Source organism: Aethalodelphis obliquidens, unplaced genomic scaffold, assembly GCF_003676395.1.
Source record: "Aethalodelphis obliquidens isolate GAN/ISIS:26980383/991018 unplaced genomic scaffold, ASM367639v1 scaffold85, whole genome shotgun sequence".
NCBI classification, from domain to species: Eukaryota; Metazoa; Chordata; class Mammalia; order Artiodactyla; family Delphinidae; genus Aethalodelphis; species Aethalodelphis obliquidens.
Window position 1 is genome coordinate 3,971,189 of NW_020838029.1, and position 23,805 is coordinate 3,994,993.

At 36.4% G+C, this 23,805-nt stretch overlaps 1 protein-coding gene across 3 annotated transcripts in view; it reads right to left on the bottom strand.

Moving 5' to 3' along the window:
- The window catches only part of OPHN1 (oligophrenin 1), a 582,946-nt gene that overhangs the window by 198,473 nt on the left and 360,668 nt on the right, over positions 1–23,805 (bottom strand). For all 3 annotated transcript variants that reach the window (XM_027093626.1, XM_027093627.1, XM_027093625.1), the window contains 3 exons: positions 22,817–22,850; positions 22,218–22,280; positions 20,750–20,824 (listed from right to left, as the gene is read on the bottom strand). In XM_027093626.1, the coding sequence (XP_026949427.1) occupies positions 20,750–20,824; positions 22,218–22,280; positions 22,817–22,850 (172 nt within the window). The remainder of the gene's footprint in view (positions 1–20,749; positions 20,825–22,217; positions 22,281–22,816; positions 22,851–23,805) is intronic.

Genomic DNA, 23,805 nt, shown 5'->3' on the forward strand with positions numbered 1-23,805 from the left:
ACAAGATCAATAAAACTAAAAGCTGGTTCTTTGAGAAGATAAACAAAACTGATTAACCATTAGCCAGACTCATCAAAAAAAAGAGGGAAAGGACTCAAATTAAGAAAATTAGAAATGAAAAAGGAGAAGTTACAACAGACACCACAGAAATACAAAGCATCCTGAGACTACTATAAGCACCTCTATGCCAATAAAATGGACAACCTGGAAGAAATGGACAAATTCTTAGAAAGGTGTAACCTTCCAAGACTGAACCAGGAAGAAACAGAAAATATGAACAGACCAATCACAAGTAATAAAATTGAAACTGTGATTAAAAATCTTCCAACAGGAGAGGGGGAAGATGGCAGAAGAGTAAGACATGGAGATCAGCTTCCTCCCCACAGATACATCAGAAATACATCTACACGTGGAACAATTCCTATAGAACATCCACTAAATGCTGACAGAAGACCTCAGACCTCCCAAAAGGCAAGAAACTCCCCACATACCTGGGTAGGGCAAAAGAAAAAATAATAAACAGAGACAAAAGAATAGGGATGGGACCTGCACCAGAGGAAGGGAGCTGTGAAGGAGGAAAAGTTTCCACACACTAGGAAGCTCCTTCGTGGGCGGAGACTGCAGGACTCGGAGGGCGGAAGCTTCGGAGCAGCGGAGGAGAGCACAGCAACAGGGGTGCAGAGGGCAAAGCGGAGAGATTCGCGCACAGAGGATAGGAGCCTACCAGCACTTACCAGCCCGAGAGGCTGTCTGATCACCCGCCGGGGTGGGCGGGGGGCTGGGAGGTGAGGCTCGGGCTTCGGTTGGATCACAGGGAGAGGGCTGGTAGCGTGAACACAGCCGGAAGGGGTTACTGCACCACGGCTAGCCGGGAGGGAGTCCGGGAAAAATTCTGGACCTGCCAAAGAGGCAAGAGACTTTTTCTTCCCTCTTTGTTTCCTGGTGCATGAGGAGAGGGGATTAAGAGCGCTGCTTAAAGGAGCTCCAGAGATGGGCGCGAGCTGCAGATATTCAGCCCGGACCACAGAGACGGGCATGAGAGACTAAGGCTGCTGCTGCCACCACCAAGAAGACTGTGTGTGAGCACAGGTCACAATGCACACCTCCCCTGCCGGGAGCCTGTGCAGCCCACCACTGCCAGGGTCCTGTGATCCAGGGAAAAGTTCCCCGGGAGAATGCACGGCACGCCTCAGGCTGGTGCAGTGTCACGCGGGCCTCTGCCACCGCAGGCTCGCCCCGCATCTGTACCCCTCTCTCCCCCGGGCCTGAGTGAGCCAGGGTCCCTGAATCAGCTGCTTCTTTAACCTTGCTCTGTCTGAGCGAAGAACAGATGCCCTCCAGTGGCCTACACACAGAGGCAGGGCCAAATCCAAAGCTGAGCCCCTGAGAGCTGTGAGAACAAAGAAGAGAAAGGGAAATCTCTCCCAGCAGCCTCAGAAACAGCAGATTAAAGCTCCACAATCAACTTGATGTACCCTGCATCTGTGGAATACCTGAAGAGACAACGAATCATCCCAAATAGAGGAGGTGGACTTTGAGAGAGAGATATATTATTTTTTCCCCTTTTCCTGTTTTTGTGAGTGTGTATGTGTATGTTTCTGTGTGAGCTTTTGCTCTGTATAGCTTTGCTTTCTCCAATAGTCCTAGGGTTCTGTCCCTCTGTTTTTTCTTTTTTTAATTGCTTTTCTTAATAATTATTTTTCATTTTTTATATTTCTATATTCATCATCGGATGAATGGATAAAGAAGATATGGCACATATATACAATGGGATATTACTCAGCCATAAAAAGAAATGAAATTGAGCTATTTGTAATGAGGTGGATGGACCTAGAGTCTGTCATACAGAGTGAAGTAAGTCAGAAAGAGAAAGACAAATACCGTATGCTAACACATATATATGGAATTTAAGAAAAAAAATGTCATGAACCTAGGGGTAAGATAGGAATAAAGACACAGTCCTACTAGAGAATGCACTTGAGAATATGCGGAGAGGGAATGGTAAGCTGTGACAAAGTAAGAGAGTGGCATGGACATATATACACTATGCAACGTAAAATAGATAGCTAGTGGGAAGCAGCCGCATAGCACAGGGAGATCAGCTCGGTGCTTTGTGACCACTTAGAGGGGTGGGATAGGGAGGGTGTGAGGGAGGGAGACACAAGAGGGAAGAGATATGGGAACATATGTTTATGTATAATCATATATATATGATTCACTTTGTTATAAAGCAGAAACTAACACACCATTGTAAAGGAATTATACTCCAATAAAGATTTAAAAACAAACAAAAAAACTTGACAACTAGTAACAGAAAGTAGTGACATAATCTTCAAATAAAGGTCTCATGAAGAAAAAAAAGAGAATTATAGATATAAATTGTACCTTACCAGTAATTACATTAAATGTAAATAAATTAAATACCAATGACAAAAACTGGCAGGATGAAGTACAAAAATATATCATCTAATGATATGCTGTCTACAGGAGACACACTTTAGATGCAAATGTTCAAACAGGTTAAAAGGAAAAGGATGGGAATAATATGATATAAATAGCAAACATATAGAGCCATAATGTTTATAATAATATCAGACAAAAGAGATTTAAAACAAAAATTGTCATTAGAGACAAAAAGGGACATTTTACAATGATAATTAGATCAATTTAACAGGAAGAGAGAACAATTGTAAACATAGGTGCATCTAAGCTCAGAGCCTCAAAATACAAGAAACATTTTAAAAATTCATGACTGATGTACAGGGTGAAATAGACAGCAAAATAATAATAATTAGACACTTTAATACCCCACTTCAATAATTGATAGATTAACTAGACAGAAAATCAATGAGTATATCAATGAGTATATAGAAGACTTGAACAAAACTATCAAGCAACTTGACCTACCAGACATTTGTATAAAAACCCAATCACAGTAGATTACCTATTCTTTTTAAGAGCACACAGACTATTTTCCAAGATGGACCATATACCAGACCATAAAACCAGTATTAATAAATTTAATAAAATTTAAATCGTAAAGGTATATTATATGACTACAATGGAGTTACATTATCAAAATAAAGATAGAAATTTAGGAAATCCACAAGTATTTGGAAATTATATACTATATCCCTAAGTAATTTGTAGATCAAAAAATAATTAAAAGAAAATAGAAATTACTTATATCTGAATGAAAATAAAAATACAACATATCAACATTTATTGAACATTGTTAAACTGATGCTTAGAGGGATATTTATAATCTTGAATGCTTATGTTAGAAAATAATAAAAATCTCAGATTATTAATCTAAGCATTTATCCTAGAAATCTAGAAAAAAATACAAAATCAAACTGAATCAAGCCAAGGCAATAAAACAATAAAAATTAGAGCATAAATTAAAGAACTAGAAAAAGCAGAACAATCATAGAGAAAATTCATGAAACTGAAAGTTTATTCTTGAAAATATCAACAAATCCTTAGCTAGATTATGTAAGAAACAGAGAAGACACATATCACAAAAATAAGAAATTAAAGAGGAAACAATACCACTGACCCCTAAGAAGTTAAAAAGATTATAAAATTTAATTAGTAATTCAAAATTTTGCTATAAAGAAAAGCCCAGGTCCAGATGGTTTCACTGGTGAATTTTATCAAACATATAAAGAAGAATTAATGCCAATACTACAAAAGTTCTTCCAGAAAATGGAACACTTCCCAACTCTTTCTATAAGGACAGTATCATAGCAAAGCCAGAAAAAAGATATCAGAAGAAAGAACAAAATTATATACCAATATATCTTATAAATATGGATGCAAATATCTTCATCAAAATATTAGGAAAAGAAATCTAAAACATTTTAAAAGATTACACATTGTGACCAAGTGGGATTTATTCAAGGAATGCAAGATTTATCATTTGAAAATGGATTAATGTAACAAACCACATTCATAGGATAAAAGACAAAAAATATATGACCATCTGTACTTGACACAAACCAACATCCATTTATAATAAAAGCTATTAACAAACGTAGATTAGAAGGAAACTTCCTCAGCCTAATAAAGGACCTAATGGTGAAAGAGTAAATGCTTTCCTCCTCAGACTGGGAACAAGATGAGGATATCTACTCTTGTCTCTTCTATTTACCATAGGATAGAAGGGACTAGCCAGTACTATGCAGCAAGAAATACAAATAAAAATCATCTACATTGGAAAGGAAGAAGTAAACCATTTTTTTTTTCACCAATTGCATGGTCCATGGTTACACAGAAGAAAATCCCAAGAAAACTATTAGAGCTAACACATGAGTTCAGTACAAAGTCACAGGAAACAAGATCAATATCCAGAAACCAGCTGTATTTCTATATATGAATAATGAACAATATGAAAATAAAATGAATAATGCAACTGCATTTACAATAGTATCAAAAAGAATGAAATATTTGGAAACAAATTTAACAAAAGGAGTGCAAGACTAACACACTGAAAATTACAAAACTTTGTTAAAAACATTAAGAAGATCTAAATAAATGGAGAAACATTCCATTTTCATGGACTGGAAGACTGTTATGCACTGAAGGTTTGTGTTCCTCTGAAAATTTACATGTTTAACTCCTAAACCTCAATGTGATAGTATTAGGAGGTGGGGCCTTTGGGATGCATTTAAGTCATGAGGGTGGAGCTCTCATGAATGGGATTAGTGCCCTTATTAAAGAAACCCCAGAGAACGCTTTCATTTCACCATGTGAAGATACAGTTAGAAGACAGCTATCTATGAACCAGGAACTGGGTCCTCACCAGACATCCCATCTACCAGCACCTTGATCATGGACATCCTAGCCTCCAGAACTGTTAGAAATAAATGTTTGCTGTTTTAGTCACCCAGTATATGATATTTTCATTATAGGAGCCCAAACTAACTATGACAGGAATTGGTAAAGAAGAATGGGGTGCTGCTGTAACAAATATCAAAAAAATATAGAACTGGCTATGGAACTGGGTAATGGGCAGAGGCTGGAAGAGTTTCTCAAAAAGTTAAATAGAAATTTACTAATTTACTGTATGATGTAGCAATTCCTCTCCTAGTTACCTACCGAAGAGAAAGGAAAATGTATGTCCACACAAATAATTGGACACAAATATTCATAGCAGCATTATTTATAATCAAAAACTAGAAACAACTCAAATGTTCATCAACTTAAGAATGGAAAGATGTAGTATATTCATACAAAGGAATACTGTTCAGCAATAAAAACGAATGAACTACTGATGCATAGGTATATTACAGATGAATTTCAAAAACATTATCTTAAGTGAAAGAAAACAGACACGACAGAAAACATATCATATGATTTCATTTTTATGAAATGCCCAGAAAAGGCCAATTTATAGAGACAGAAAGAAGTTTATTGGTTGCCTAGGGCTGAGGTTAGGAACAGGAATCAACTATAAATGCATCTGTGGGATCTTACTGGAGGGATAAAAATGTTCTATAACTGATTTATGGTATGGCTGCACCACTGGCTAAAGTTAGTAAAAACCATTGAATTGTATACTTGAAATCAGTGATTTTATGATATGAAAAAAATCCTGAATGAGTTTAAAAAACTGAACATATACACACCCTGTGAACCAGCAATTTCATTCCCAGATATATCTGTAACAATATGCATGTGTATATTCACCTAAAGGCATGTACAAGAATAATCAGAGTAGTGCTAACCACAAACTGGAAACAACCCTAATGTCTATCAACACAGAATGGATAAATATAATATGTTAATACCTTGTAATGCTATACAACATTGAGAAAGAGCAAACTACAACCACAAACAATGATAGAGATGAATCACTCAAACTTAATGTTGAATGAAAGAAGCCAGGCACAAAAGAGTATATAATGTATTATTCTATTTATATAAAAACAATAATAAAGAATATTAGTCTATACTGTTGGAAGTCATAATAATGGTTAACCTCTGTTATGGGGTTGTGACTACAAAAGGTCAGAAGGGGACTTCTGTATGCAGGTAATGTTCTATTGTCTTGATCTCAGTACTAGTGACACAGGTTTGTTCACTTTGTGAAAATTTATTGAGATTTCTGCACTTTAGTGCATGAATGGATATTTTTTAAAGTGTCCATTAAAATGTACATTTAAGATCTGTGTATATCTCTGTCCATTAATTGTACCTCAATTTAAAAATGGGTGAATAAGAGCCCAAAGCCTATTCTTGAATCACTGAAACCACATTCTTACTATCAGAAGTGGCGGACTCTTTTTTTCCTATTAAAGACACACTTTCTAACTATGCAGTTATATTCTTTTGTTATAGCCCTGTAATTTAAATTGTTATTGGACTTTGCCTTATGTGTTATGAAGATTACCTTTGGACTTATTCTAAAAATAGAACTTTAATATTTAGGATGAGAAAAAAATTAAGCTCTGTCTTGCTAGGAATGATTCATCTAAAACCACAGAAACTATAAACTATTCAGAATCACGTGAAAAAATTAGAAATTCTGCCCTGAATAATGTAGATATAAGCATCACTATGTGTGAGATTGGTTCAACAATTAAAATGGAGAGTTTTAAAACAAACTTTATACTGTAAGCCTACTAATTATGTCACCTAAGTACATAAAAAAACCCAAACTGTCTTCTGAGTCACACACAAACTATTATTTTGCAAGGCAGTTATTTCAGTACATAATTGGTTATATGTTTAATGTATTTGGTTGGAAAAAAATTATAGCATGATTAAGAAAGAAATGTAACTATTTAAGCCAAAGCAGGGTTTTTCCTATTTAAATATCTAAATAAATATCTTTAAAAACTGAAACATTTTCTGTTCAAAATCCAGGATAGTAACTTAACCCAAATTCTGGCATAGAAAAAGGAGTTAAGTACAGTGACAATGTTGAACTTTACCTGAACCCTGTGATCCAAGGAAACAGGGATGTTTAAGAAATCACCCTCATCAATTTTGTGTCCAGAAGAACAACTAATTTCAAAGGACCACCCTGCCCTTGCATATAAGACACACCCCTGTCCTTCTGCAGAATTCACACAAAACTCATGCTGACTCCATTGCTTACCTACTTCTACAAAAACCCAAATTTCTTTCCTATTCTATGATATGTATTTGAGATATTCCTCATTAATAAAGGTTCTGGCTATTGCAAAAGCCTGAATAAAACCATCCCCTTAATTGTTTGGTGCATCTTGTCTTGGACAAAGCCACAGTAATCAAAACAGTGTGGTACTAAGAGAGTTGATTTTAGAACTTCTCATCACAAGAAAAAAAATAATAACTCTGGGGAAAAAAACAGTGTGGTACCTGAAAAAAGACAGACATAGACTAATGGAAAAAAACAGAGAACCCAGAAATAAATCCTCCTATATGTAGTGAAATGGTTTTTGACAAGCGTATCAAGACCATTCATGGGGAAAGGACAGTCTTTTCAACAAATGATGCTAGGAAAACTGGATATCCACATAATATGAGATTCTTTATGGAAAGTTCCAGCAAAGCAAACTTTAAAAGGCCTATATAGTCAATTATCATTCTTGCTGCACTTATGTAAATAATCAAGCAAAATCTAATGAGACTACACTTATTTTCTAAACAAGAATCAAAAAGGGGGATGACTCTACAGAGACATTTTATGTTTCAATGGAAAATTATTGCACACCCATATGAGTCATTAGATTCTAGTCCTGTTCATTATCTTTGAGCTATTTTTTCACCTCTTGGTAAACGACATTTTACTTTCTATTTCATCAGGCTATAACTTGGACTGGATTCTGCCATCATGCACATTTTGTCAGTACATACCAAATTCTCAATTCTTCTAGCTTCCTTCAATATCTGGCTAACAACTCTGTAAATTAACATTTCCAATTTTTCCCACCCTCCTGACTTGGCATCACTTAGGACTAAAACTGCTCTCTTCCCAAAGTCCTGCAAGCTGAAGGTGGGCGGCTTGATAAAACCCTCAAAGAAATCACCACAACAGGTCATGTATAGGCAATCTTCACATACTGAGTTGCTGCTGTGTATCCCATACAGAATGCTTTGAGCTCAACACCTAGGAATCTTCTAAACTAGCTGGCCTACTGCTAAATCACAACAGATGGTTCAGCTGCTCCTTAATGAATGAAAGGTGACCAAATGGGAAATGGACTTGTATTGTTCAAAGGAGAAAAGAATGTCTATTCCACACAGGGAACTATACTCAAAGTCCTGTGATAAACCATAATGGAAAAGAATATGAAAAAGAATGTGTATGTATATATATATATATATATATATATATATATATATATATAACTGAATCACTTTGCTATGTAGCAGAAATTAACACAACATTGTAAATCAACACTTCAATAAAATAAATTTTTAAAATAAAATAAAAGAATGTCTATTATTTCCTTGATCAACAGAAGGGACTGACAAAGACTCTTTCTTTAAATCTTTTTTTTTTTTGGCTGTGCTGTGTGGCATGTGAGATCTTAGTACCCCAACTAGGGAACGAACCCGTGACTCCTGCAGTGGAAGCATGGAGTCTTAACCACTGGACCACCAGGGAAGTCCGTGGACTCTCTCTTTGAGAAAACTTTAGTAAGGATCTTCTGAGACCTCTTCTCAAATAAGCTTCGGCTTTGGGCTTCAGTGTCTGTCCTTGCAGAATTCAGTTTTAACAAGAATCCCGTTAAGTATGCTTAGAGAGAATCTTCACACCCTTAATACCTGAAAATGTTCACCAATGTTCACTGCAGCACAATTTACAATAGCCAGGACACGGAAGCAACCTAAATGTCCATTGATAGATGACTGGATAAAGAAGATGTGACATATATATACAATGGGATATTACTCAGCCATAAAAAAATGAAACTGAGTTATTTGTAGCGAGGTAGATGGACATAGAGTCTGTCATACAGAGTGAAATAAGTCAGGAAGAGAAAAGCAAATACCATATGGTGACACATATATATGGAATGTAAAAAAAAAAGTAATAACGAACTAGTAGCAGGGCAGGTGTAACGAGACAGACATAGAAAATGGACTTGAGGACATGGGGTGGGAGGGCAAAGCTGGGGCGAAGCATCGACATACATACACTACCGAATGTAAAACAGTTGGCTGCTGGGAAGCAGCAGCATAGCACAGGGAGATCGGCTCGCTGTTTTGCGATGACGTAGTGGAGTGGAATAGGGAGGATGGGAGGGAGGGTCAATATGGAGGGGATATGGGTACATGTGTATGCATATGGCTGATTCATTGTGTTCTGCAACAGAAACTAATACAATATTGTGAAGTAATTATACGCCAATAATGATCTACTAAAAAAATCTAGATAAGAACAAGAAAATAATAAATAAAGAAATAATAACAAAAAAAACCCCAAAAGTTAGCAGAAGGAAAGAAATCATACAGATCAGATCAGAAATAACTGAAAAAGAAATGAAGAACACAATAGAAAAGATCAATAAAACTAAAAGCTGGTTCATTGAGAAGATAAACAAAATTGATAAACCATTAGCCAGACACATCAAGGAAAAATAAAGAGTAGACTCAAATCAACAGAATTAGAAATGAAAAAGGAGAAGTAACAAATGACACTGCCGAAATACAAAGGAGCATGAGAGATCACTACAAGTAACTATATGCCAATAAAATGGACAACCTGGAAGAAATGGACAAATTCTTAGAAAAGCACAACTTTCCGAAACTGAACCAGGAAGAAACAGAAAATAGAAACAGACCAATAATAAGCACTGAAATTGAGACTGTGATTAAAAATCTTCCAACAAACAAAAGCCCAGGACCAGATGGCTTCACAGGTGAATTCTATCAAACATTTAGAGAAGAGCTAACACCTATCCTTCTCAAACTCTTCCAAAATATAGTAGACGGAAGAACACTCCCAAACTCACTCTACAAGGCTACCATCACCCTGATACCAAAACCAGACAAAGAGGTCACAAAGAAAGCAAACTACAGGCCAATATCACTGATGAACATAGATGCAAAAATCCTCAACAAAATACTAGCAAACAGAATCCAACAGAACATTAAAATGATCATACACCATGATCAAGTGAGGTTCATCCCAGGAATGCAAGGATTCTTCAATATACACAAATCAAACAATGTGATACACCATATTAACAAACTGAAGAATAAAAACCATATGATCATCTCAATAGATGCAGAAAATCCTTTCGACAAAATTCAACATGGATTTATGATAAAAACCCTGCAGAAAGTAGGCATAGAGGGAACTTTCCTCAACATAATAAAGGCCATATATGACACACCAACAGCCAGCATTGTTCTCAATGGTGAAAAACTGAAAGCATTTCCTCTAAGATCAGGAACAAGACAAGGTTGCCCACTCTCACCACTATTATTCAACATAGTTTTGGAAGTTTTAGCCATGGCAATCAGAGACGAAAAAGAAATAAAAGGAATCCAAATCGTAAAAGAAGAAGTAAAATTGTCACTGTCTGCAGACGACATGATACTATACATAGAGAATCCTAAAGATCCTACCAGAAAACTACTAGAGCTCATAAATGAATTTGGTAAAGTAGCAGGATACAAAATTAATGCAGAGAAATCTCTTGCATTACTTTACACTAATGACGAAAAATCTGAAAGAGAAATTAAGGAAACACTCCCATTTACCACTGCAACAAAAAGAATAAAATACCTAGGAATAAACCTACCTAAGGAGACAAAAGACCTGTATGAGAAAAACTATAAGACACTCATGAAAGAAATTAAAGATGATACAAACAGATGGAGAGATATACCATGTTCTTGGTTTGGAAGATCAACATTGTGAAAATGACTATGCTACCCAAAGCAATCTACAGATTCAGTGCAATCCATATCAAACTACCAATAGCATTTTTCACAGAACTATAAAAAGAAAAATCCAGAATTTGTATGGAAACAAAAAAGACCCCGAAGAGCCAAAGCAATCTTGAAAAACAAAAATGGAGCTGGGGGAATCAGGCTCTCTGACTTCAGAGTATACTACAGAGCTACAGTAATCAAGACACTATGGTACTGGCAGAAAAAAAGAAATATAGATCAATGGAATGGGATAGAAAGCCCAGAGATAAACCCACGCACATATGGTCACCTTATCTTTGACAATAGAGGCAAGATTACACAATGGAGAAAAGACAGCCTCTTCAATAAGTAGAGCTGGAGAAAGTGGACAGCTACATGTAAAAGAATGAAATTATAACACTTGCTAACATCATACACAGCAATGAACTCAAAATTGATTCAGGACCTAAATGTAAGGCCAGACACTATCAAACTCATCGAGGAATACATAGGCAGAACACTCTATGACACAAAGCACAGCAAGGTCCTTTTTGACCTATATCCTAGAGAAATGGAAATAAAAACAAAAATTAATAAATGGGACCTAATGAAACTTAAATACTTTTGTACAGTAGTGGAACCCATAAACAAGACGAAAAGACAATGCTCAGAATGGGAGAAAATATTTGCAAACAAAGCAACTGACAAAGGATTACTCTCCAAAATATACAAGCAGCTCAATATCAAAAAAGCAAACAACCCTATCCAAAAATGGGCAGAAGACCTAAATAGACATTTCTCCAAAGAAGATATACAAATTGCCAACAAACACATGAAAGGATGCTCAACATCGCTAATCATTTGAGAAATGAAAATTGAAACTACAATGAGGTATCACCTCACACCAGTCAGAATGGCCATCATCAAAAAATCTACAAACAGTAAATGCTGGAAATGGTGTGTAGAAAAGGGAACCCTCTTGCACTGCTGGTGAGAATGTAAATTGATAGAGCCACTATGGAGAACAGTATGGAGGTTCCTTAAGAAACTAAAAATAGAATTACCATATGACCAAACAATCCCACTACTTGGCATATATTTTGAGAAAACCATAATTCCAAAAGAGACATGTACCACAATGTTCATTGCAGCACTATTTACAATAGCCAGGACATGGAAGCAACCTAAGTGTCCATCGAGAGATGAATGGATAAAGAAGATGTGGCACACATATGCAATGGAATATTACTAAGCCATAAAAAGAAACAAAATTGAAGTATTTGTAGTAAGGTGGGTGGACTTGGAGTCTGTCATACAGAGTGAAGTAAGTCAAAAAGAGAAGAACAAATACCATATGCTAACACGTATATATGGAATCAGAAAAAAAACAGTTCTGATGAACCTAGGTGCAGGACAGGAATAAAGACACAGATGTAGAGAATGCACTTGAGGAGATGGGGAGAGGGAAGGGTAAGCTGGGAAGAAGTGAGAGAGTAGCATGGACATATATACACTACCATATGTAAAACAGATAGCTAGTGGGAAGCAGCTACATAGCACAGGGAGATCAGTTTGGTGCTTTGTGACCACCTAGAGGGGTGGGATAGGGAGTTTGGGAGGGGGAAACAAGAGGGAGGGGATATGTTGATACATATATACATATAGCTGATTCACTTTGTTATACAGCAGAAAATAACACAACATTGTAAAGCATTTATACTCCAATAAAGATGCTTAAAAAAAAGAAAAAAGAAAAAAACATGAATGGGATGGGGAGAAGAATCAAAACTGAACTAACTACCGAGGTAAGAAGACCCTTCAGGAAAGCTGGATGTGATTATCTGGACAGCAAAGGAACAGCAGTGAGGGAGTGATGAGGGCAACAGGAAGAACAAATAAAAGATGTCCTCAAATAGAGAAAAGGAGCTACAGTTCCCCTTTGCCCATTATCATCTACATGGTTTAAATGAAGAATTGCCTCTGATTGGGATTTAGGCATCTTTGAGAATTCTGGCCTCCATACGAAAAAAATAAATAATGACTTGCTAATTACTATCTGTTATGCCCAAATATTAATTACATGTCAGTTCAAATAACTTAATGGTACTAATGCTCTTTGTAGAGATTCATAGAAGCTTTATTTTGTGAAACTATATAAGGTAGGAATTTTGTGCAATAGTATGAAGTAAGCCATATATGGAATAGTACCTGTTTCTGAGAAAAAGGAATTATTATGGGAGAGACATGCATGAAGAAATAATTTCAATAGAATGTGATAGGCGATAGGTACAAAAAATGTGTTCAACATTGGAAATTAGTATAAAAGAGTGAAACATTTATTGTTTTACTTTAATTCTGAGGTATAAAAAAATCCTTATTGCTAAATTTATCCATTATTGATGGGTTTTATGCTTTCATTCATGACTTATTTGCTCTGTTCTCAATATTGTACAGCATTTTGTACAATTAAAAAACAACAGATCCAAAATGGAGTCTTTTATGCTAAGCCTCATGTCACCAAACTAAGACATAATTACAATTTCTGCTCTCCCAGAAATGCAATCTTAATCTGGTCAGTCAGGAATCACATGATCAACACTAGTTAAGGAATCTACCTGATAGATCCCTGTTACCCCCTAAAGGAAATTAACCTTGTAATAACCAACCCACTATTTTACCAGTAATATTTCCTTATTCCTGCTCCCCATTCCCTATAAAAGGCTTCATTTTGTACAGCTCCTTGGAGCTCCTTTCTATCTGCTAGATGGGTGCTGCCTGATTCAAATCAATTTTTGCTCAAATAAACTTTTAGAAACTTTAATATGCCTCAGTTTATCTTTTAACAGTAGATATACCCACCATGGAATGCAAAATTGTGAGTGCAAGTATAGACTGATCAACTCATGAAATCAATTTAGAACATGTATTCACATGATAGTGGGACTCGCTGAGGATTCTTATTCTACAAATGTGTTGGTTTCTAATTTTTGCTTTGTTTTTAATTGAAAAAGTATGTGGAACTTTGCTCAAAGTAACTGGCAATCAATTTCTTGTACCATTATTAGGGACACATGGGGAATATACAAATATGGAATTATAGCTGGATTTTGCTGTGGTCTACATTATGTTATTAGTTTGGGGATATTATTAGTTAATTCACTACAGCACTCATTCATTCCACAAATATTTCCTGTGTCAGCCACTGTGCTGCATACTAGATTCCTAGAGATTCAGGCATCTGGTGAAGAAACATAGATAGAAAAATGCTAGGGCATGTACTGTCTACCTGAGCATTCAGTAAATGCAATTTTCCCAGATGATGGCTAGGTTTGATCTAGGGAAGACTAATCTTTCATTTCTGATTATTTTGCTACTTGTATCTGGAAGCGTTTCCAATATGAGCTAATGGGAGAGATTTTATGGAAGCGAATCAATAGTCATAGTACATTAGAATAGAAAGCAAGGGAGAAAAGTGAACCCTCTTGCACTGTTGGTGGGAATGTAAATTGATACAGCCACTATGGAGAACAGTATGGAGCTTCCTTAAAAAACTAAAAATAGAATTACCATATGACCCAGCAATCCCACTACTGGGCATATACCCAGAGAAAAACACAATTCAAAAAGACACATGCACCCCAATGTTCATTGCAGCACTATTTACAATAGCCAGGTCATGGAAGCAACCTAAATGCCCATCGACAGACGAATGGATAAAGAAGATGTGGTCCATATATACAGTGGAATATTACTCAGCCATAAAAAGGAATGAAATTGGGTCATTTGCAGAGATGTGGATGGATCTAGAGAGTGTCATACAGAGTGAAGTAAGTCAGAAAGAGAAAAACAAATATCGTATATTAACACATATATGTGGAACCTAGAAAAATGGTACAGATGAACCAGTCTGCAGGGCAGAAATAGAGAGACAGATGTAGAGAACAAATATATGGACACCAAAGGAGGAAAGCAGCAAGGGTGTGGTGGTGGTGGGATGAATTGGGAGATTGGGATTGACATATATACACTAATATGTATAAAATAGATAACTAACAAGAATGTGCTGTATAAAAAAATAAAATAAAATTTAAAAATTAAAAAAAAATAAAAGCATTGCTTAAAAAAGAAAAGAATAGAAAGCAAGGGATATGGGAAGAATGGGATAAAATAACAAATAAAGAGAGATAAACAGTAGCCATAAACACCAGTGTCTATCACATACTAGGCACTCAATAAACACTGGGTGAATCAATGAATGAGATGGAGAGAATTGTAAGACTGGTCTAAAGAAAAGGAGGGTTTCCCTGGTGGTGCAGTGGTTGAGAGTCTGCCTGCCGATGCAGGGGAAATGGGTTCGTGCCCTGGTCCGGGAAAATCCCACATGCCGCGGAGCGGCTGGTCCCGTGAGGCATGGCCGCTGAGCCTGCGTGTCCGGAGCCTGTGCTCCGCAACGGGAGAGGCCACAACAGTGAGAGGCCCGCTTACCGCAAAAAAAAAAAAAAAAAAAAAAAAAAAGAAAGAAAGAAAGAAAAGGAGAAAAGTGTTGATAAGTCAAGACAGAAGGAGGCAGAAGACAATAAGACCTGTAAGAAAATGAAAAAAAATGGAGTTTAGACAGAGGAAATGAGGTATATACTCCACATCAGGAAAAGGAATAGCTTTACATTATCCCTAAGTTAATATATTTTCCTTACATGCATCGTAGAAATATATGAAAGATCTTGGTTCAAGAAACAGTCTATTTTATTCCAAGGGGAATACTGTGATTTCTCTTTTATACTGTTTTATGTCCTTGTGCTGCCAGCAGACATCAACAGGACCCTGTATCTGGGATATTCCAGAGGTTACTCTGAGAGGAAAATGTATGACTATGTCCATGAACTAAAGCTGCTGCAAGACTCTAAGCTCTGCGAGGAAAGGAATTTTTGTCTGCCTTGTTCTCTGCTGTGTACTGACCACCTAATACAGTGCTTAGCACATAGGAGACAAGGAAAATGTGCATCCTCTAGAAGCTGGAAAAGGCAAGGAAACAGATTATCTTCCAGAGCCTCCAGACGGAATCCAACCCTGCCAATATCTTGTTTTAGCTCCATAAGACTGATTTTAGACCTCTGACCTCTTAAACTATAAGAGAACAAATTTGTGTTGTTTTAAGCCACTATGTTTGTGGCAATTTGTTACAGCAGCAATAGGACACTAATGTGAACCATTCCCTGGTTCCTTACTCATGGTGAGATAACTGAAAGACTGTCCATATATCAGAAACCCAGCAGCATGGAGCAAGTTGGATGAGGGGGTTGCCAGATTCATATGTCAGCTTTAATTTATTTTCTGTACATTAAAATACCCCTGAAACAAAAATTCTTATCCCACCTTTCATATATTGAAAGAAATGCTAAGAAAGGGCAATATGTTCGTTGGGATCTAAAGATGAATTTGACCTCAGATATTCAGATCTTGAGAAAACAATAGAAAAAATATTCAGTCTACAAACTTTATTTCTAAAAGTTTTTGAAGTCAGCTTCAAAACTAAAGAAAAATAAGAAATAATTTTTAAAGGACAACATTACATATAGATGGTAAATTCTTTTGGCCTCCAGCAGTACTGGTTCAAAGGAAGCATAATCTGAGAATAATCAAAGTATCTAGGTTAGTAAGTATAGTCATGATTAATGTATAGAACCTACATGAATTTTTAAAATATATGTACACACACAGATCTGGACTTAGGAATAAAAGCATTTTGATATGTATTGAAAGTTAAAGATCCCCACTATTCTAGAGTATAATAAAAATTATTAACATATAGAATTGCTTTAAAGATTAATGCATAGAGTTCAAGTTCGGGGACTACTGAAGTGGAGTGTAACATGCTTTTGTTTTATTTGCTAATGAACTTCTTTCTCCTTCAGCCAAAGAGCTCATATAATTTGAAGTTGCTTCTGTTTAATATATACTTATTATCTTTTTGTCTAAATATATGTGAGTTTAATACTAAAGTTAAGTTTTCAGGTGCTGAATACTTTGCATTAAGTATGGCAATAAAAAATGTCTACTATCATCCATGTGTGCACGTTTCTACTCTATTTAACTCTCTACATATGATTATATTAGGTGATATTCCACTGGTTTCTGAAAATAAAATGTATTTTCTTCTAATAGCATGAATGTGAAAGGAGAAATTTAAATAACTAAATAACATCTTAGTGATTAGTTACTTCACTCACCATGCCAACTTCTCCTCTGTTTGGCTCAGTAGGCCTCTGTCATGGTAATAGTATTGTAGGAACAATGCTTTTCTGTGTATGGTTTCCTAGCTAGGTTCAACTTCATCAAGGACTTCTGTTAATATATCCAGTCTCTTTGCTCTCCATGCCCCATTTCACCCCTCTGCTCCAGTCATTGTAAAACACTTAGTCTCTGAAGCACAACATGATCTCAGAGTTCCATTGAAGGAACAGTTACTGAGTTATCACAATGTGCTAGGTACATTGGCATTATCATGAGCATAATTATGATTATCAAGATTACAATGATAACAGCAGGCATTATCATTAATGAAATGCCTATGACTTGGTAAAGGGTGAAGAAGCAGAACTCTTAGATGTGGTACCAAACTGCCTCTGAGGTAATCAAATTAGTTTCTCTGTGACCAAGGTAGTTTTTGATGGATCCAGCACAAATGAAGACTATTCCTCACAGTTGGTAGGATCTATTAACATAGGGCATCATGCAACAATCGAGGGTAGGGGAGAACTGTGACTAACCAACCAACAGACTGATTGAAAAATAATTATTAATTGTGGATATATCCCCTTTGACTTAGTGTTATATTATATTTGCCAAAAAGACAGATTTTCAGGTAGGGGAAGTATGGAAGGCTCTAGTAAACAACAGAAGAAAGTCCACAGTCAAGTGTTATGGGAGATGCCATAGAGAAAGTAGTCTGCAGTCCACAGATTGTTTGGGTTAAAAAAGTGGCTGGAAGTGTCTTTTTGACTAGCAAAGAGCATGAGACCTAAGGAAAGAAGTAAGGAAAAGATATCATGCTGGCAAAAGGAAATGAATGCTCTTTCTCCTGGATAAATCATGGTGAGCCTACATGAAGCCAAGGCAGCCAATTCGTAGTGGTATGGGAAAAGATCAGGATAGGTCAAAAGAAGCAGGGCAATTTTGAGTATCTCAGTGAGAATCTCCAGAAGACGTAACACGAAAGAAGCTTAGAAGGGAGGTCTCTTTACATATTTATAGATTATACGCTAGCTGACAGACAGTCTTCTCCATAGAATGTAAGTCCCACAAAGGTAGGAAATATAAGTGGTGTGTTCAGTGTTTAATCTATAGCCCTGAGCGTAATGTCTGGCCCTTTGTAGATACTCAAATATTTGTTAATGAATAAATAAATGAATGAGGATCATCACCAGATTTAGAATTTATTAGATCTGAGACAGGGATCAGTGTTTACCAGTTTTATGCATACATAAGTAAATTAACACTGTTTTATAAAATACTTATAAATATTTTTATTCAGAATATAAATATTCTGAATGTAATAGACTATTGTCTATTTTTCAGATATTCTTATGAGTACTGATATTTGGAGACTGATGTTGAACACATGCACTACACCAGCCCAGCCACTTTCCATGATACTTTAACTGAATTGTACTGTCATGTGTGATTTGAATGAACCACTTCAGTCCTATTCAGTCCTGTAACAGAATCAGTAGAATGCCCAGCATGGTGGTTCTTTTAGCTTATTATACATCAGGTAGAAGAATGTAGTGATACTGGAAACAGAATTCTAAATAGTTCAATAATTTTTTAGAGACTAAATATCCTGGGCCATGCTGTTAACTGTTTTATATATGAAAAGTGTCCTTTAGCTTATAAAATGCAATGTAAATTGGCCAGGAATAACACAGCTTAAACTTTTAAAAGCCAACAGTGCAAAATGATAAAGAGAAACAGATATTGAGGTACCAATGATGTAATCCACAATGCAAAATCTCCATAACTGTTCTTACTGGATGATGCAGCACCCTCAAGTGTTAATAGATTAGGATGTCAGGCCTGCAGGTTTGCGGAAGGTAAGGTATGCACCACAGAAAAGACCAAAAATATATGCTTTATCCAAACTGCAGCTTTCCACACTCAATTTGTTCTCTGACACTTTATGAGAACTGAGCTTACCAGATAGTTCACCATCATTCACAAAAGGAAGAAGAACAAGTTTTCAGGAAGAGATAAACAATGAGTTTAGTTTTGGACATGTAAAACATAGGTACCTGTGGAACATCTATGTACAGAGATCTTGTGCAAAAATTCCAATACTGACTTCCTCAGCCTTTGGAGCTTACTGCCTCAGCCATGATCAGTTTTGTCCACTTATCAGAGTGTGCTACACAGATATGATCATTCCAATGTGTGCCATGACCTAAGTATGTTTGAGAAGCACAGGTCCAGTGGGAAACTGAATCCATGATTTTAGAACTCATGAGATGATGTCTTGGACTAGTGATTTTTGAGTGCCGAAAGCAAAGAGGTGCTAGTAAAAACCACAAAGAGGAACTTCCACTCCTGGCCATGTTGGAGTAACTGGGACCAGACTTCCCTCCTGTTATAACAATTAGAACACAGGACAAAATATATGAAATAGCTGTTTATAGTCATTGAACAACATACAGTATAAGACTATGACTCTGAAAGAGGGGAAAAAACAAGAATAAGCCCTACTATCGCCATAGCTTGCTGCCTGAAAACACTTTCTGGATGGTAGCATGGGGAGTGAGAGCTCAAGCTGAGCATGCAAGTCTTGCTCAGTTGAAGAGACAGAGATCAAAGTTCAGAGTTCAGAGAGGCTGAGGAAACTAGAATTTGCAGGGCAGAGTACCAGAGAAGAGGGAGCTATGTAAAAAAAGAACTGAAAACCCCCTAGCTATGGGTCCCCTTGAGTCTGTTATTGAATATAAATCCTAGTGCCTAGGATGGAAATCCATTAGTCTAGGCAAAGAAATACCAAGAAGCTTTAAGCTGAAGAATACCCAGAACTCACACAAAGCTGGCAAATGTTTAAGTTCCAATAACTAAGAATGAAGAGACAAAAGAAGTCAGACCTTAGATGTAAGGCTAAACTAGCTAGGAAAGGATACTTTATATCTATCCTAACAAGCTTAAAAATAATCCTCAAATGGATAAAGCTGCTCCACAAATAACTGCCTGCAATACAAAATTCAACACTCTTAAAAAGAAGTCAACGAAATTGAAACACTCAAGTCACAATGTCCAGTGTCCAACAAAAATTACTAGACATATGTATAAAAGAAAAATGTGATCCATAGTCAGGATAAAAATCAATCATTAAGAAAACATGTAGAGGAAGAAATGAAGCGGGGCAAAGACAGCATGCTGGGAAATACTCAGACAAGATTTAAAAGGTAAGAAAAAGAAAAAGGACCTGACAAGAGTCACTTGAAAGGAATAATACAAGATGTTAGAAGAATCAAGAGACCATTGAGTCACAGAAGTCATGTAGGGAGAAAGTTTAGAAAAAGAGAGAGTGGTCAACAAGGATATCAAGCAAAATAGAGACTGAAAAGAGTCCACTGGATTTCACAAGAAGGTGCCTTCTAAGCCTGGCCAGAGTAGTTCCAATGGAGAGGTTAGGGTAGAATCCAGATTGCAAAGGGTTTGAGGAGTGAATAAGATGTTTCAAGGCAAGATGGTCTCTGACGCAGGATAGGCAAATAAATGTACATTTTTGTATGTTTGAAAATATTTTAAAAAATATATTCTACAACCTTCTTTAGCAATGTCTCCTTTCTCTTATAGCCACATTTCTTCCTAATACACAGACAACTCCCAAAAAGAATTATGAAATAAAAATTGTTACCAAAAAAGGCATTCAGCAACTTCTGAACCTGAATATTGCTGCCCACGGTACGGTACAATCCCTCTGTCTTGATCCCTAGGGAAAGAAAACCAAGTCAGTTTTATTTATATAACTAGAGCTTTCATCTCCCTCAGGGTAGAGAAAGTAGGTACTTACACAATGGAGTCAGTTCAAACAGGAAAGGGTCTCCCTACTCTCTCCAATCTCTCCAGCCCTCCCCTGCAATAGGGGAACAGTCCTGAAACATCTCTGCAAATTATTCTTTTCATACTTTCATTTGGATTGTACCAAGCCCTTATTAACCTGAACAGAAAAGAACACACTCTATAGTAAATAGAAGAAAATGCTCAGGTGAGTAGCAGCGGATGGCTGAGAATGGTGTTACCATCTCGTCAAGGAACTAGGGTTTAGTTGATAAAGGAGGAAATATGAACCTTCAAATTGCCCCTGAGCAGTGGTATGAAGTAAGAGAGGCCTAGAGTGTGGCAGATATGAAGCAAACAGCCATTTTTTGCATGGAGAAAGATTGAAGCAACTTAAAAAGAGGCCTGGCTCATAAACTACACTTGCCTACATTCAAAATATTCTCAGAGAGAAACAAGAGAGTATCGTCAACCTGGAAGAATGCTGATGCCACATTTGCCTGAATTTAACTTTGCCCCCCAAAAATTTTAAATCAATATGTGTTGTGGCAGAAATTGAACTCTTGTTTATTTAGGATGGAACTATCATAACACTATTTGAAGAGTGCCAGATAGTATTTGAGAATATTTTATAAGCCATCTGAAGCTCTTTATCTTTAAAGGCAGGAAACCGCAAATTATCCAAACATGGTTAAATACCACTGATTTGAAATTTGAGGAAATTTTAAACATTGTGTCTAGTACTCAAGGTTTATAAACAGTCTCCTTTCCTGACTAATAGACGATATCATTGTTCCTTTAGAAAAATTGCCCAGGAAAAATTCAGAATGACCAGATTTTGCCATTTGCAGCAACGTGGATGGACCTGGAGGGTATTATGCTAAGTGAAATAAATCAGACAAAGACAAATACTGTATAATATCACTTACAGGTAGAATCTAAAAGATAAAATAAAACTGGTGAACATAACAAAAAAGAAACAGACTCACAGATATAGAGAACAAACTAGTGGTTACCAGTGGGGTTGGGGGGAGGGGAGGGGCGAAATAGGGATGGGAATTAAGAGGTACAAACTATGATGTATAAAATAAATAAGCTATAAGAATATGTTGTACAACACAGGGAATATAGCCAATATTTTATAATAGCTATAAATGGAGTATAACCTTTAAAAATTGTGAATCACTATGTTGTATACCTGCAACATATAATATTGTACATCAACTGTACGTCAATAAAACTTAAATAAATAAATAATAAAACTATGTTTAAAAAAAAAGAATGACCAGATTCAAACACTGCTAAGGCTATGGTTCATATCTTACCTTTGGTTTCAATGACATTGATGCACTTCCTAACAAACTTGAACCCCACTTCGTTCAGCTCCACTGTTTCAAGCAAAAAAAGCAGAGTTAGATTCTGCTGTAATAAGCCTCACCTACCAAGCATTCAATGATCTTGCTAAGAGACTGCAGTGAGAGAACTAGGGGTTTGGTTGCTCTTCTTCAATCAGCCTTAGGTGGAAAGATTCCTCATTCAGGGGAGAGGGTGGTTAGAGATTTTACTCTTATAACACAAAATTCTTTTACTTGACCCTCTGCATTATGTCTGCTTTAGGCATGAGCTACATCAAATGTGAAATGTGAGGCTGGAAATGCACACAATTTCTATCATGTGTCTAGAAAAAGAAGGATATAACGTGTTTCTTTATATTACTACTACTATCCCACCCATAAGCTAAGATAAAGTGACTTCCTTAATTCAATCAATAAACACCTTTTAAAAAAATAGGCCTGAATTTCATTCCATACAGAGGTATCCACAAATACACTTGCATCAATATTACATATCATTGATGATAACATTTACTGTGATTAGGACAGCTAACAGTTCATAATATCAGTAGATCAGAAATTTGACTCACTTTCTTCCTGTTTCGTTATAGGGCTGTGATAGATCTACAAAAAAAGAGAGAGAAAGAGCAATGGTTATTGTGAATCACTATAGGTAAGTACAGCAAATACTAAATAGCTTTCCCCAAATAAGCCATCAAAACCATTAGTGACTTTAAGGCTTTAACAAGAAAGAAAGTGGGCTAAACAGAATCATCTTTGCCTAGGGCCCTAGGAACAGTTGGATTAACAATCCCTGAAGATTACACTGGATTTCATACAGTTCACTGCAGTTTTAGCCTACTCATCTTAGACATTTACTTATGTAAAGCTTAGAGAATTTTTCTGATGGAGCAAGAGAGCATGAGAGAAAGAAAGTGATTTTCTCATGGATACCTGGGTAATTGGCATTGATGGTAAAATTTAAATATTCCTAATACCAACCTCCCCACCCAGAGACATTAATGGGTGTTTCCCTGTAGAAAGGCAAGTGCCCATCTGAAAGAGATTCATGCATTCACCAAGATTTCTCTGAGCCATCTTGAAGTATGCACTGTGATAGCTATGTGAGAGACCAAAGAAGAGATCCTTGACTCTTGAAGTCTAATCTTGGCTCTACCTCTACCTCATTATGAAACTTAGGCGTGTCCTTTTCATTCTCTAGACTTCAAAATTCATATCTCTAAAATGATCAGGGTTGGAGTAGATGTTCCTTCAAGTCCTGATCTTCTTTGACACTTTAAGCAAAGGCAAGCATACTATGTATAAGATCAGTGAATTGGGGGGGTTAATAAAGCAGTGACAACATTAGTAATGTGAGGCTGCAGGAAATAAGTCCTCTATATGCCATCTGTATAGTTTGCTTTAACAAGCTCTCCTTTTAAAAGAAAAGTTTCTCCCTATGTGTGTATGCCAATGGATATTTCAGTGAGAGAGGTTTCTGTGCTTGGCCAGCCCCTTTTCACCACTGCTATAAAAAAGATATTTGTGAAACGTCTCTCATAATCAAGTTGGTAAGGAT